This window comes from Saccostrea cucullata, unplaced genomic scaffold (assembly GCF_032062105.1).
Source record: "Saccostrea cucullata isolate Sc308-1 unplaced genomic scaffold, CSIRO_AGI_Scuc_v1 ctg937, whole genome shotgun sequence".
Taxonomy (NCBI): domain Eukaryota; kingdom Metazoa; phylum Mollusca; class Bivalvia; order Ostreida; family Ostreidae; genus Saccostrea; species Saccostrea cuccullata.
The window spans coordinates 116310-132880 of record NW_026927959.1 but is presented as its reverse complement, the minus strand read 5'-3'; the positions used below and the strand labels follow the sequence as shown (position 1 = coordinate 132880).

Below are 16571 nucleotides of genomic sequence, written 5' to 3'. Positions count from 1 at the left end.
AAAAACCAATACTTTATTCACATTGAATAAACTTCGCACCCAAGACAGAGGACTCTGGTTATGATGGTCACAATCTTTATCCATCCATACTATTGCCGAGATTTGCCCATTTCTGACCAGTGGGCTGTTTTTTGTTATAAAAAATACTTGTATCGTAAGAAATGAGTTGAAAAAAAATCTTTCAGCTTGTAACATTCCCCAAAAAATCAAGGGACCAACCATAATAAACGGTTAAAACACTATATTTTAAGCACATTTCTAGATTTTTTTTCCATCATAATTTGAAGAATTTTTATGCCAATCCCCTTAAAATGAATTGAATTTCAAAGATTTTTTAATTTATGTTTGGTTTTGATTTCGTATCCTCAAAATCATTCTTTCCGCGGACAGTAGTCATAGAAAATCTTGGAATGGCCGTTTGAAAGGTTACGCGTACATGTACATGTATTACAATCGTTAACAGTATTCAGATTTTCGAATGATTTTAACCACACAAACTAACCACATTAAGGAGGCTCATTACACCACTTTTTGATGACGTACTGCACAAAAACATAAACCTTCATTGTTTCGACCGTTTTTCTCTGGGGACGAATTGTACAGGTACCTTTAAAGTACGACCAACCTTTAAAAATATATTAATTCATGCGATGTTGTATACAGTGAAAACGGATTCATAATGCGTAAACCAAGAAAGGATGCTTTTAAGCAGAAACAAAAGAAAACAACATCTGAATCTTCGCCAAACAATGTATGGAGGAGATTCGAGTTAACATCTACAACCTTCTTGAAATAAAAAAAAGTTATTTACTCGCATGATTTACTGTGTTTTTGTTGGTTTATCATACTTGCTTTATTGATTTAAATATATACTCTGGAATTTTAAAGCTTTGTTATGAATTTTGAATGTAATGTTCAAACGCACCGTAGTGTTTTGAGTCTTGTGTTATTAGGAAAGATAACTCTTGAAAGTGGACTTGTCATATAAATATTTTTAAATTGGATTTTATTTTGTAAAAACATTCTTCATTCATTTTGTCGCATGCATTTCATTGAAATACATTCATTGTCTCTCCATACTCCAGGGTTCATTTTCCTAATATTTTATGCACAGATTGAAAAGATAATGATATTAGTTGTTTTTTTTTTCTTAAGGAGAAAACTATTTTTTTATTGAAATAAATATTAGGTATTATGAGGTTTTCTCATTGTGTGTACTTGTCTTAAGAATATCTCCATCATTTGACACTGAAAGTTCTGAATTCTGTTGATAATAAACTTGAAATAAGATATTTCACTAAAATTAGAAAAAAAAATATTAAAATTCACTTTACAGGTACTGTAGAAGTACTTTTTTCCGCGTGGTATTAATTTACGCTATGTACACGGTCACAAATTTTCAGCGGAAATTTGTCCAAGTGTACTTAATGTAAATGTAAGGCATATAGTGACAGTAGGAATTCCGCGTAATTTTCTACCCGCGGATTGAACAGAAATTGAGATTCCGCAGAATTATGACCACGTGGAAAAAAGTACGTCTACAGTATATTTATTTTATCAATACCTCCATTTGGGTATTTGACATCTACATAATACCGCCGTAAGTGGTGCTGTAATGAAATCTAAAATAATCTCTGGGTGTAATGAGCCACGCTAAGGTACAATTTCTCCTTTAACGATTATATACAGTGCCTTGTCGAGAGGGGAAAACAATGATTGGACCTAACTGCGGTTACAATATTTTAAGTACATTGTAAGCGAGGAATAGCTAAATGAATGGGATTTAATGTGAACTGTGCTTAATTTCCCCGAACTCGGATAAGGATTTTCATTCTTTTGTTCTTTTTTGAAAAGTTTAAAGGTTTTTCAATCTTTTTATTTTTTTTTTTAGAAAATACATTTCTAATTCGATTAGCAGGTATTTTCTCCAATATTATTCTACTCAAAAGCTGCCTTTGCATATTTATTTTCTTTCAATGGGACACACTGCAAATTAAACGTGAAGATATTTGATTATTTCATTCTGTTCTTTTGATAATTAAAAAGCATTGCAATATTATTTGGTTTTATAAATTACACATAAAGCATATTTTATGTGGTTAGATGTAGTCGATATTTGAGAACTGGCTGTATCTCAACACCTGTTTCAACTCCGCGAAAAGTTTAAATTAAGAACGCAGTGGAAATCCCCAGGCTATATTTATCCTGCGACGTAATACACATCCTCGTTACGAATTAACGGATATAAACACAAACATTGAATTGCTGACTTGCGTATGACACAGAAATCTATTTCAGGCATTGATACATTCATAAACTTGAAAGTAAAATTAAACAGTCTGTGTTGAAATTTACTTCATATAATCATGGCGAATAACGAAGTTATTGGACGGTGTTGTCTCCTTAACTGTGACAGAGAACCAATTCTGGTAACAGACGGGCGTACTGATGTAAGGGCATACTGCGTCGATAAGAATGAACAGAAAGGTAGACTCGCTAAATTAAGTCTTATTCTTGAAATGCTACGTTTAATAAAGGTATATTTAATTTCTATAAAGAAGTGGACAACGTTAAGGTCAAGATCTAGTAAATAACTTGAGACTAATTTTTTGGTGCTAGATCCATTATGACGTCATAATCAATTTCAACTTTCTTTTTCCCGTACTTTACGGTTTAGCAGAATTATGTAGAGAATAGGGTATTTTCATGTCATTCAATTTGAATTCATATGAAAAGTAAACCGGATACCTATATTAACTTTGATATTGATTTAAAGAAGAGTCCATGAACATACTAATTAACGTTTTCTGAGAGACTGCAGGCAATCTGGATACATTTTCTTTGCCGAATATGAAAAAAACTCCCATATTCATGACTGGTTTTCTTAATTTTTCATTGAAAATTAAAGTTTAAAATACAGTTTTTCTTCTTGTTTACCAACAAATTATGCCCTGAAACACCTTATTTGACCAAGCTAAAGTTGTAAAGCATCAATAAAGGAATTTATTTCTCAAGTTTGATAAATCTGTAGGCACCTTTCATTTATTAGATCTTGACCTTAACAGGGTTTCGCCTACATCCATGTATATAGCGAAAGCCTGTCCACTTTTCTTTTAAGATAATAATTGTTTCTATACTGTACCATTTTCCTTGAGAAAAAAAAAATGGATTGAACATTTAATGCTTCGTTTACGACATCGTCGCAAACCACGGCCAAAATGTACTCTCCTTTCCCATCTGGCCGTGGTTGAACGAGGAGAGGATTCTTCGTAGCTCATTAAAATATTGACCAATGCGAGTAAAGCATAGTCGGATGATGAACTTTATCGCGACCTTTCAATATCCAATCGCAGTATAGGATATATTTCTTGTATACTGTTGACGTCAGTTGTTGAATTCGATTGCGATGGAAACAAAACTTGCCACTGACTGAATATGACGTCACAATAGAGAGGCGTAAATATTCAAGATTACGACACTTTTTGTGAACAAGCAGCCACGTGTAGGAGAGAGCTATATATGCGAACTCCGGACCGTGGCTTGAGACGATGTGTTTACGAAGAAATTTTATTTAATAACTTTTTTTACCCTACGAGTACAACCTTTTTCATTAATAACACAATAATGATGATACGTGTATCGTAAAGGGTATTAATTAACGACCGATTTCATTTGAAAAGGGGGGAGGGGCAGGAAGATGAATAACCACTATTTATGAAAATGTTAAAAACTTCCTGAAATAAACAATCAATAACATTATTTTGTAAATGACCTACCTTTCCTAGTTGCTGAGCATGAAAATAATGGTCTTCCCTTGACACATTTATGTACATCATGATAATTATACAGAGACATGTACATACACTGTATGTAATTATACCCCACGCAACAAGTTGCGGGAGGTATATATGGAAGGGAATTACCGCCAAAAGTCTATGTATCTTGCTTTTATTCTTATTTTGCCTACTTCTAAATCTTTATGCTTTGTTATTATTGTAATTATATGTCACTTTAATGTTTTCATATTCGTCTTTATTACATTTCACTTCGAACTTTTATCATTCTTCATTTTGTCCTTACTTCTATGTTGCTTTATTCATTCTACTTTCTTTTCAACTTATACAGTTTCTTAAATAAATTATTAGGATTATCTCTACTCCGAATGTTAATTCAATCACGCAAACAATGAAGCATATTCAATGAAGACGAATGGAAGTTGTCAAACCGTCAAAATTTAGTGCGACATTATAACGCTAGGTGGTGTGGTATTCGCTACGAGTGTTGGTAAAACTAGGTAAGCAAACCAAGGCTGGGGTTATTTGAGATTCTTCAATACGCCTTAATACTTTATCAATCGAACTTCTGAAGGCCGGATCCGATTTCATCCGATCCAATGATGGAAACTCCATATTTATTTTCTCTGGGCACACAGGAATAGCGGCCTCTTTTTTCAGACATAACTTTATACCATACTGAATATGTTCATTGAAAGGCCGACCCACGTTTTGTAAGAGTAAGGGTCAAATAAGTTAATGTAGTACAGTAGGAAGAAAATTTAAATTTTATACTATAGAAGAAGTTGAATCTTAACCCAAAATCACCCCGCCCCCGAAATAGGATTTCATTGGCGTCGGAAGCAAATTGAACGTTGGGGGGGGGGGGGGCTAAGTGTAAGAATTTTTTTAGACCTTCAAAAAAAACCTGACAAGAAAAAAAAAAAAAGAAATGTTCATTTTCCAAACACAAAAATCCTATTTCGGGGAGGGGGGGGGGTGTTTTTAGGTTCGAACTCCAGTGCCAAATTTTTTTTCCAAACACCTCCACTTTCCCCATTTCAAACCCATACTGCATCGTGTCCATGGAAAGGGGGGGGCTAAACCTACGCATGAATGTTCAATGTCTATACATGTACTAAGTCTATCTTCGGAAAAAAAAAGTGGGGGCTAAGCCCCCCCCCCCCCCCCTTCCCAGTTCCAACGCCTTTGTATTTTCAAGTTTGGACAATTTCCTTTTTTTTTTTTTTTTTTTTTTTTGCTTGTCAAGTTTTCAAGTTTTTTTTTCAGCCGGGTAGCCTGATTTTTTATTCTCTAGTTGCCCCCCTCCCCACTTTCAAAAACGATGCTAGGTCACTGTTCTCTCACCTGAAAAATATAACTCTATTAAAGTTAATTGTTGGATAATTATATTCCAGTTTAATTGACATAAAAATTTTAATATTTTTGATATCTTTAATACGCACCGTATTTGTCATCAGCCAGGAGAGCTAAAAAAAATCTTAAAACTCGAAAATTCTATTTGGTGGAGGTAAAGGGGGGGAAGGTCGTCAACTTTTTTTCAGTACTAAATTTTACTCATATGCATGCCATTAAATACATGACTTTTAATATATAAATTGACTATTAGTACTGCAACAAAAAGTGTAAGGGATGGGGGCAACAAGCCTTTCGCTGAACTTTTCCAGTAGTAAAAAGTTACGTTTAAGAAAACGTTTCGTGGCCACCCTCCCCTCTACCGGTGAAACTTAACCCATAGGAGGTCGTCCACCCGGAAGTCAGTAAATATATTGAGACTTGGGGTTGTGACTGTACATTGTATAATGTCCCCTTCGAGAATTTTTCACTCAAATGGAGAAGCCACCTCTTGCCGGTGGAGAGCTGCAAATTTGTCTTACATACTCGGCACTTATAGCCATTTAGCAGCGAGGGTCTTTTTTCGGCCAGCATCTACTGCGACACGGGACCTCGGATAATACGGTCTAGATCTCATCCGAATGACCGAACTCCACGTCCTACAGTGGGATTAGAACCCATGACGTATTGATCGACTCCTTAAAACTGTACTTCGTGACTGACTAGAGCAGACGCCGTAACCACAGTGCCACTCGGGCGACTGCACCCTGGGGGGGGGGGAGGAAGAGTCATTATCCATATGTACTCGTGAAGATTATCTATGTTTAACTAAATGGTTAAAATGATTTAATTATAAAACACTATCAAAATGATATTATTTAAATATTTATTCATATAGGACGTATAACTTTTCTTCAAAAACTGATAAAGTTAGTATATAAACATTGTTTTACGATTAAAAAAACTATTCGGGGGAGGGGTTGATATGAAGGGTGCGAATTGCTATATATAGCCAGATTTCCCACGGAAGACTGGCTATATATTGAAACTTCCCCGGGGGAAGTCCCACCCACTGTATAGTCTTCCGAAGGAAGCGTCACTATGTAGTCAGTCTTCCAGGGGAATCTTACCATCTAGCGAGACTTCCGTGGGAATGGCATGTATAAGGTACATACAGTACCTGAACTTATAACAAACATCAGTCATTTGAAAATCTAAGTTCGATTGATAAAGTAGTAAGGCAGAAAATTGAAAAATGTCGAATAACCCCGGCCCGGATTTGCTTACCTAATTTTACCAACACTCGTAGCGAATACCCCTGCCACCTAGCGTTATAATGCCGCACTAAATTTTGACAACTTGTATTCGTCTTCATTGAATATGCTTTATTGTTTGCGTGATTGAACTAACGTTCGTAATAGAGATGATCATTTAAGAAACTGTATCAATTTAAAAGAAAGTAAAATGAATTAATAAGAATAAAGCAACATAGAAATAAGGGCAAAATGAAGAAGGATAAAAGTCAAAGTGAAATGTAATAAAGACGAATATGAAAACAATAAAGTGACATACAGTTACAATAATAACAAAGCATAAAGAAGTAGGCAGAATAAGAATAAAAGCAAGATACATAGACTTTGGGCGGTAATTCCCTTCCATAGGTATAATGTTTTTGACCCGTCCGTCAGAGTGTCAGTCAGTCAGTCAGTTCTTTTTTTTTTTGTCAGCGCAACTCCTCATAAACCGCTGCACAGAATTTCGTCAAACTCTGCAGGTATTTAGGACACATTGTGTAGATGTGCATATTACCAGAAATTCCGATTCCATTATTTTTTCCGGGAATTTCCGCACTTTTTAACTTAGGCATTTGGCCATACCTTGAATATTGAGATGAACAGTTTGTCAGCGCAACTCCTCATAAACCGCTGCACAGAATTTCGTCAAACTTTGCAGGTATTTAGGACACAATGTGTAGATGTGCATATTACCAGGAAATTCCGATTCCTTTATTTTTCTGGGAATTTCGGCACTTTTCAAATTAGATTTTTGGGGATATCTTGAATATAATGATGAACAGTTTGTCAGCGCAACTCCTCATAAACCGCTGTACAGGATTTCATCAAACTTTGCATATATTTAGGACACAATTTGTAGATGTGCATATTACCAGGAAATTCCGATTCTTTCATTTTTTCCGGGATTTTCAGCACTTTGAGTTTTGGGGGAGCGTGGGGTATGTGAGCTTGCTCACTTTTTCTTTCATTATACATGTATTATAGCTTTTGACAGTAGTATATGGTTCTTTTATCAGCGCCTTGTTTTTTTGATCAAACCTAATAATTCGGGAAAAAATATTCGATGAAACTGTCATTTAATTATTTTAGAATTCAAAGTAAATTGGGGTGATGATGGAATGGCTATGTTCCATATCGACTGTTGGAATACATTGTGGAGATCGGCATGTGCTAAGAATCCAGCCAGCACGGTCTTGGTCCTATCGGAAATGGAGAAGGACATGATTAGAGAAGCCGCCAAGACAGCAGAAACTCACCATTCTCTTACAAAAATCAAGGAGGAGGCTGAAAGAATTGCCCAGTTAATAAACAAGTCAAACTTCTGCATTGCCTTCACCGGTATGGCATTTCATGTGCCCATCTATCAAGATAAATCATAACCATGTTGTGAATAATTTAACAATTAAGAGGTAATATGAATTGCTTTTAATGTTTTTCGTAGGTGCTGGTATTTCGACAGCAGCCGGGATCGGTGATTTTCGAGGAATTCATGGAAAGTGGACCACACAAGCTAAAGTCAAACAATATGGTAATTTTACACGTATCAATAACAACAACTTACTTCAGCTGAATTATTTTAATGAATTTAAGCAAATATAATTATAGCATGTAATTAAAACTAAACAAGATGCAAAAAGAATGGATAGTTTACCTTTTCAGACAACTTTGAGAAAACATTTTTAAATGTATAATCTAAACAGGCCAAAGGGGATTATCGAAGCAGAGGGGATTTAGCCTCGTGGACCTACGTCCTACCTACACACACGAAGCCTTACTCAAACTTCTGGAGATTGGACATATGAAATATGTAATCAGTCAAAACACAGACGGCTTGCACAGACTATCGGGAATACCAGAATCGCAGATATCCGAGTTACACGGTAATGCGTTCCTGGAAAAATGCGAGAAATGTGGAAAACGTTATGAAAAAAATGTCCGCTACAGGCCACAATCCACTGCTGTGCCACCGAAGAAGTGTGAGAGATGTGGCATAAACCACCGAACAGGGGGCGTCTGTTCAGATGAGGTATCTGATACGTTTGTACATATAGAAATGATTTAAAACTCTCCTTGATGTTCCGTGAATACATGCATAATTCATATGAATTTAAAAGAAAATTAATGAAACAAAAAGAGGTCCATGGGCAAAATCGCTCACCTGAGCACTTTCGCTAGGAAAATTCATACATGTACATATGTGCAGTGTTTAAAAATTCTTATATGAGAGGCCCAGGGGGTGATTTGAACGTCTTGAATCTACTTCCTGACTTTGCTTCTTAATTATGACTTATAATCATGGCTTTGCTACTCCTAAGAAGAAAATGCGAACAAATATATTCTTTATAGCCCTTCTATAACTATTATTCCCGAGGCCGAGGGGGGCACTCAAAATTTGAACAAATTTATACCACTGCTTTTTATTTTTAGAAGAAGACGTTTAAAGATTTAACCAATGTATTCCTTTGACCTTTCATTGTGACCACACTTTACCTCCGGGTTTATGATATAAAACACAAGATCTACATTACCCTTCTTCCCAAGGATGCAAATATGATCAATCATACGGTATTCAAACAAAGGTCATGTCAGAAGGAAATCAAATATAAAATACCAAATCCCAATAGAAAGTTAGGTTAAAGTTTTTGCAGCCAAACGGACGGACAAGGCAAAAACTATGTACCCTTGAATGTTTGATTGGGGGGGGGGGGGGGGTGCAAAAAATTCAAATCTGATAAAAGTGTGTTTTATATGTATTGTATTATTTGTCCTTTAGATATACAGCATATTCTTAAGTAATATATCTGTATATAAATGAAACTTGTTTTTTTAGAGTTGTGGAGGTTACCTCATGAATACTATTATCAATTTTGGGGACTACCTGGAGGAAGATGTCTTGGAAAACGCAATGCTCAACGCTAAACGAGCAGACCTTGTCATAGCTCTCGGATCCACACTTCAAGTTTCTCCTGCGAATTCCTTGGTAGAAATGGGACAAAAACCAACTCGACTCGTTATTTGTAACAGGTTCTTGTTTGCTTAGCTAAAGAAAACTCTAGAAAATTCATTACTAGTTTTTGTTAATATAGAGATCTTTTATAGCCTGTTGTGCACAGATTAGATGTAACAGTAAAATAAGAAAAGTTTTAAAAGAAACAAAATATTAATCTCAGTTAATACTTCTTTATTCAGACAAAAAACTCTGTATGATTCCGTTTGTTGTGAGATGGACGAGGACGGAACGTCAACATTAGGGTCACGTGTTTTTGGAGATTGTGATAAGCTGATGTCAGAGGTCATGAAACATGTCCTCCCAAAAGAAGAACTGCAAGATTGGGAAGCAAGACGCGAGGAAAGACTCGTCTCTTACGACATGAAACGCAAGCTATAGACATTTACATGTATCTGCATGGTCTCTTACGACATGAAACGCAAACAGTAGACATAAATTTGGACTAAAATCATGAAAATAAAGATTTTAGAAGGAACATTCCAGTATTACTGTTGAAATTATGTTTTTTGGTTTGTAGTTTAAAAAAGTATAAAAATTAGATTTTACATTTAGAAATGTGTGCATTGTCGTTTCTTTGTTTTTGTTTGAAATGTAAACTAAAGGTATAATGACGTTAAAAAACTACGTTTACATTTATTAGTTGAGAGTATGGCAGACAGCAATGAGAAGTCATATGTGAATAAAATTGAAAGTTTTTGTTTAAAGAATGTTGATATTAAATGCACAGTTTATACTTTCATCTTTTATGCTCATAATTTGTTTGACATATTTGTTTATATTAAAATTACAATTTTTCAAAAATTTTTCCTCATTAATTATAAAGATATTTGTATATTCAGGGATATAAGACGAAGAAGGTCTAATTTTCAGATACGGGCCTGGAACCAGATGCGAAGCACCAAATCTCAGTCCTACGTCTGACAATATAACCATCTGAATTTTGTATCTTGCTCAATGTGCACATTAATTACGATATTGACAAATACCAACCATAGAAAAATGAGATAAATACCAGCTGTGCTACTGGGCAATTAAGATAATTTCTGCTTATTTAAAAATATAGACTTTCAACAATTACTATTGGGATTAAAATTTTCTTGAAGAGAAAATTAAACAGATGATTTTCAATTCTTGACCCAATACATTTTTTTTTACATTAACAAAAAGAAATTCAATTTTTTAAACTTCTAAATTTAAAAGCAGATTGCAATAGTTTCGAAATGTTTTATGTTCCATATAGCAATGACAAATAAAACATGAAGGAAAACATTTCCATTCCTTTTCACGTCCTAAACCAGGTCAAGATACCTTATATTAGTCATACCTTTAAATTATGGATTCCCTATTCTATTTTTAACATTTTGTGTCAGTTTTTGAATGCATAACAACAAAAACAAATACAACCTGGACATTTAATCAGATTAATACAGGGACGGCAGTGGATACTTACTTTAAAATGGCCACTGGAACAGACGGTACTGTGAAATGTCGTTTGATTTATTGTGATAAAGGTCCCATCGGAAAGGAGGACGGACACGCGGATGTCAGGGCATATGCTGTTCCAAAAAGCAAAAGATCAGGTTTGACATTTCAATATCCTTCAATCCATCTTTTAAACAACATGAATTCGTTAGAAATTAAAAAACGGGGCAATACTTGTATATACAGAGCTTATTAAATCACTTAGACGACCACGCTTGTGATATGTCTACCTTATTAAAATTTTTGTCGATATCAGAATAGAAATTGGTCAAATGAAATATATTTATTTCATAAAAATACTTTACTTCTCAGAGCATTGGGTGAGGGGTTACTTGATCAAGTGTGTGCTTCTAGTATAAGTATCGGTTATTCTTTTTCCAAGATCATGGTAATTCAATACGTATAATACATGTAACTTTTGTCTACCCACACAGAAGTGTTTTAGTTATTCACTTCACAAAGTTCCCTTTAGATGACAATTACTATAAGTACTTTTCATGTATTTGTTATCATTTTTTATTAGACAATGATATTTTTTTATTCGAATCTATATCAAAAAAAGTATAGAATTAGGAACAAAAATACGTACATATACATAATTTACAAATTTTTAAACACATTTAATCTGAATTTTTTGGTACCCTACAAAATAAATGCTTTATTTTTTTATGTTTATAAGACCACCAAATATAAGATTACCTATAAGTGATCTCTGTTATTCTTAATAGGTTTCCTTGTTAATTGGAATGACGAAGGATTTGCAACGTTCCACACAGAATGTTGGTTTGCCTTGCGTGGGCTATATAAGGACAAGGAATCACCTCTAACAAAGGACGAAAAAGAGATGGTGAAAGAGGCTGCAAAGACAGTAGAAATCCATGACTCGTGCGCAAAATTTGAACAGGAAGCAGACCACATAGTCAGCCTGATAAAAAATGCAGACTATTGCATAGCGTTTACAGGTGAGCCATGGGCATTTATAATATAAAAATTATTTATAAACAACGCTCACCCGAGTAATTTGTTATTGTTTTTCACCAGGTGAGCTCAAAATTATAATATCCAACATTTATATTGTTTTTATCAAAAAAGCCCCCAAACATAGCAAGAAATAAATTGATGATTTAACATGTTTCATAACCAGGAGCTGGTATTTCCACCGCGGCAGGTATCGGGGATTTCCGAGGAATTCAGGGCAAATGGACAGAAAAAGACAAAGTCCAAGAGCATGGTAAAACAATAATTGCAAAATATTATTAGATATACAGGTCAGGAATCTACATACTAATTAAGATTTATCTTCCCCCTATATCAAGAAAAGCCGTGTACTGACATTTTATTAATGTAAGGAATCAAGCTTATATTTCATCCCGTTTTAGGAAGCAAGGGGAGATCTAAGAGAGAAATACAAGACGTTCAAAAGCTCCGTCCAACTTACACACACGAGGCTTTATTCAAACTAATAGAAATGGGAAATTTAAAGCATGTGATCAGTCAAAATGTTGATGGACTGCATCGACTGTCTGGACTTGAAGAAAGTCAGATAACAGAATTGCATGGCAATATGTTTGTCGAAAAATGTGAAAAGTGCAAAAAACGGTATGAAAGAAATTTCAGATGCAATGGAAAATCTACCAAAGTTCCCGTCAATATCTGCAAGCAATGCCGAATTAATCATCGGACTGGTCGTTCCTGTAGTGAAAAGGTACTACTATTTATTACAGTTTTTAATTCCAGAAAATTGTTGAGGTAAAATAAAGTACAGTACACTATTTTTCTTAATCAAGTGAAACGTTCTCATTAATGTAAAAATAAGAATATATTGATCAAGGATAAGGCGGTTATATTATTTACGATTCTAATATTAAAACTCTTTTTTCTAGAAGTGTACCGGATACTTGATGAACACCATTATAAACTTCGGGGATTATCTAGAGGTAAACGTGTTCAGAAGCGGCGTAGAACAAGCATCGCGCGCTGATCTGGTTTTGGCACTCGGGACGACACTTAAGGTGTTTCCAGCAAACGAGATGGTGAAGATGGGTAAACGCCCAACGCGTTTAATCATTTGCAACAGGTACATCAAACAAATCTTTTTAATACCCAAAATGTGAAATACAAGCCTTTTTTTTTTAAATTTAATCTCGTAAGATGGAGAGTATCTATTGGAAATATAAAATTCGAATTTCCTTGAAGTTTGTTAAAATGCAAGCAGCTTCCTATTAAAAGTATTAATTAATTTGAGAAAATTATCAAGTGAATAATTTATAAAAAATCTTTTCAGACAAGTGACTGATTTTGATGAGAATTTCCTTGAATTTTGTTAAAATGCAAGCAGCTTCTTGTTAAAAGTATTAATTGATTTGAGAAAATTAACAAGTGAATCATGTTTAAAAAATCTTTTCAGACAAGTGACTGATTTTGATGAAACTTGTTTGAAAGTGGATGATGATGAAGTTCCATACGGATCAAGGGTCTTCGGAGACTGTGATAAATTAATGCGAGAAGTAATGAAACGTATTCTTCCAGAAGAGGAGTTGTCAAAATGGGAACAAGACAGAGATGTCAGAATGCTGACATACGACACAAAACGAAAATTGTAGAACAGGAAAAACATTAAATATTCTTTGATTCATCTGTATTAGATACAAACTCAAACAGGATGGAGAAATTTAAAAATTGCATCTTATCAGTTAAATTTGACTCTACATGTATACTACAATAAAATGCGTATGGTGAATTCAAATAAGACCAAAGAAATTATATACAAAAGTATGTGATAATATTAAAGGAAATTCAATCAAAGAACAGACTACCTCCAGCGGATTCAATTTACTTATACATGTATGTGCTAAAAATATGTAGACAGTTGTGTACATATATCCGGGAGTTGTTCGAGTCAAAATAAATAATGGTAAAATACTACTACACTTTGATGATTGTAAAATGAATGTAATTAATATATATTATTTGCTGTTTTATACATTTATTCAGTGAGCAGCCATACTGCAGAAAAAAAGTCATAATACACAAACGCGTTCTTCCATTATTTGACAGAGTTTGTCCACTTATAGCTAATAAATTGTCATCGCCTTTAATTTGGACTTTAGTTTCATACTTCAACAATGTCTGCATGTACAATCTAGAAAGTCATGAATTCCTTCGCTTTGTGATTAAAATAAAGTTCTTGTCATCGGAGGATGCTTTTTCTTCCTAGGCATCCTATCCTACCTCTGGAAGTTCCTGGTGTCCATGCCTTTGCCAAGTTCAGAGTTTTCATTTGTTGATATTTGTAACTATACAAAATGTTTTAATCAGTTCCATGGGGTATGGTAAATCGATAATAGAGGGTGTAAATTATACTTTGGAATGAAAGAAATTAAAAGTGTATCAAAATCCCAAGAACCAGAAAAGATGAAATTTTTGGTAACTGCCTGATAAAGTGAATATTCTAAATTGTCCATCGTGGCCTCGGGGGTTAGGGTAGGGCTATGATGGGGGGGGGGGTCTAAGTTTAATAATTAAAGAAATTAAGAGAAGAATATACGATAAAAACAATTGGGCTAATTACGTGTTTGCTTTCTGGAAAAATTCAGAATTTTAAATCATCCTAAATGGAAAGTTGGACATAGAAAAATTAATTTGTTTACAAAAAAGACTGGACAAGAAAGATATACTAGTAACTTAATACTAATACGTTTTCATAGGGTACATTTTACATAACTGTTCAAATGACAGACCCAGGGCTGCAACTCGGGATCAACATTCACCATGGAAACATGAAGAAATAATTCAATTTATTGTTTTCCTCAAGAATCACTGGGTATGCACAAGGAAAGACGATACTATATTTAAGGAAGATTCCTAATTTTGCGTCATAGCCTGAGGTTGAATGCTTACATTGTTAAGTAAAAGGCTACATGTATACAAGGATTTATCTGGATTTACATGCATTTACTGTACTATTACCCGAAAAATCATAGATAAAAATTTTTAATTTTAAGTAAACCTAACATACATGTAAGTTTTATTTGTCCAGTTCATGTGCTTTAATTCATACTGGTAGTGTCAAAGTCTCTGACCTTAGTGTAAATTCTAAATTAAAAGGGAATTCTATTAAGATGTCATCATCTTCATCAAACCATAAGGCTTTTATTGTGAAGTTGTGACACGATAGCGGTGTTTTTCTTTGAAGTTTACTGTTCTGTATTAGCAATACTGAACGGGACCGTGGTGGGCGGAGCTACTTTCCGTTCTGTATTAGCCCTGTATACAGTATTGTATTTACCAACTATTCTGAATCTAAAATACAGCAAAGGTCTAAAAATAAATCTGATTCAATTTAGCAAAAGCATGTACAAATAGTAAATGCCGATGTTTTCCTATAATAAATTTTTGGGGAAATAGCCGGTATTTTCCTGAGAATGTAAAATGTCAAAATTTCTCAATCACTTATTAATTTTAAAAACTTATTCCACACAGAATCTACACGTAATTTCGATCCAAACTAAAAGGAAAATTCGCAATAACGGAAAACATCCTCTGTACGTACCCCGCTCTCCCCGTGCAAAATCATTCTGGTCCATTTTTCCGCGTTTTTTATTTTTTAAAATCCTTCTCGCTGACGACAGCCACACGTCTCTTTCATTTCGTTTTTAATGTCGCAATTCAATTTGAAAATAAAAATCCGTGACATCAAAGTCCATCGAAAAATTTTCTGTAAATCCTGTTTTCGTAAATCCAGTTAAACCGGAATTTTAATACCCCTGAAATATATTATGATAAATCTCCATCTACAATAGATCACAACAATGACGGTTAAATCCTCCAAGTTATCCATTAAGACTGACTATCACTCGATTACGTCCACCCCGTTAAACTGTCAAAACTAATCTGACCGAATTTTACGTTTTCCGTGGAAATATATATACTGCGGATGCGTACTCCCCGTCGGGGCCTCGTCTACAGAACTCTAGCGGAAGTTTGGATGCTGCAAAGTTATTAAGTGGGCGGAGCAATTTTTGATTGATCGTGTCACAAATCATTTAGAGAACTCGACAGGTTCTGTATCGTAGATACAAATTTGGGGGTGGAGACTCGTGCTAAAGCACTCGTCCACCCCCAAATTTGTATCTACGATACAGAACCCGTCGAGTTCTCTAAATAATACTTAATTTAAACTTTTTCTTATAAATTATCCCAATTTCAAACAGATGTGAGCGACTCTCAGGTCTCATACTAAGCGATTTGTCTAACAACTTTAACCCATTAACTCCAATTAAAATCAGCAGATGTACAATTATTGAACCGATTTCAACACCTTGTTGATAAAGACATTCAAAATTTCAAATTCGAATTATTGCGTTGAAGAACATAGGGAAGATAATATAAGACTACACCAGTTTATTTCTTGATATATAAAACAGAAAACCAAAAGAATGACGTTACAAAAAAAATAATAATAACGAAAAAGTATTTACTAATTTCAAATCAAATTTCTTTTCTCCGGAAGAAGATTAAACACACCCTGAGAGCAAACATGGTGATATGACTAATAACAAGAGTTGAAGATTAATTATTTTTCGAAATCGTCTTTTATTATTTAAAGGTATTTCCATCCTCCTATGATGTCATGGGTTTTTACAAAAAAACTGG

General features: G+C 34.4%; 3 protein-coding genes across 3 annotated transcripts in view; 2 read left to right on the top strand and 1 right to left on the bottom strand.

Moving 5' to 3' along the window:
- The window catches only part of LOC134276000 (uncharacterized), a 226467-nt gene that overhangs the window by 119582 nt on the left and 90314 nt on the right, over window positions 1-16571 (bottom strand). The window lies entirely within an intron of this gene.
- On the top strand, window positions 2252-10235 carry LOC134275980 (NAD-dependent protein deacylase sirtuin-6-like). The gene is made up of 6 exons (XM_062758256.1): window positions 2252-2487; window positions 7514-7762; window positions 7866-7952; window positions 8125-8450; window positions 9255-9448; window positions 9614-10235. The coding sequence occupies exons 1-6, from the start codon at window positions 2367-2369 to the stop codon at window positions 9810-9812; spliced, it is 1176 nt and encodes a 391-aa protein (XP_062614240.1). The 5' UTR covers window positions 2252-2366; the 3' UTR covers window positions 9813-10235.
- LOC134275979 (NAD-dependent protein deacetylase Sirt6-like) lies at window positions 10891-14000 on the top strand. The gene is made up of 6 exons (XM_062758255.1): window positions 10891-11014; window positions 11645-11878; window positions 12061-12147; window positions 12296-12621; window positions 12800-12993; window positions 13324-14000. The coding sequence occupies exons 1-6, from the start codon at window positions 10891-10893 to the stop codon at window positions 13517-13519; spliced, it is 1161 nt and encodes a 386-aa protein (XP_062614239.1). The 3' UTR covers window positions 13520-14000.

What these genes read in the sequence shown, in the direction of transcription:
- LOC134275979 (XM_062758255.1), top strand. Translation starts at nt 10,891, where the DNA reads ATGGCCACTGGAACAGACGGTACTGTGAAATGTCGTTTGATTTATTGT. An exon ending in GTCGTTCCTGTAGTGAAAAG is followed by an intron (nt 12,622 to 12,799) that starts GTACTACTATTT and finishes TCTTTTTTCTAG; the next exon opens with AAGTGTACCGGATACTTGAT. An exon ending in CGTTTAATCATTTGCAACAG is followed by an intron (nt 12,994 to 13,323) that starts GTACATCAAACA and finishes AAATCTTTTCAG; the next exon opens with ACAAGTGACTGATTTTGATG.
- LOC134275980 (XM_062758256.1), top strand. Translation starts at nt 2,367, where the DNA reads ATGGCGAATAACGAAGTTATTGGACGGTGTTGTCTCCTTAACTGTGAC. An exon ending in AGCTAAAGTCAAACAATATG is followed by an intron (nt 7,953 to 8,124) that starts GTAATTTTACAC and finishes TAATCTAAACAG; the next exon opens with GCCAAAGGGGATTATCGAAG. An exon ending in CGACTCGTTATTTGTAACAG is followed by an intron (nt 9,449 to 9,613) that starts GTTCTTGTTTGC and finishes TTCTTTATTCAG; the next exon opens with ACAAAAAACTCTGTATGATT.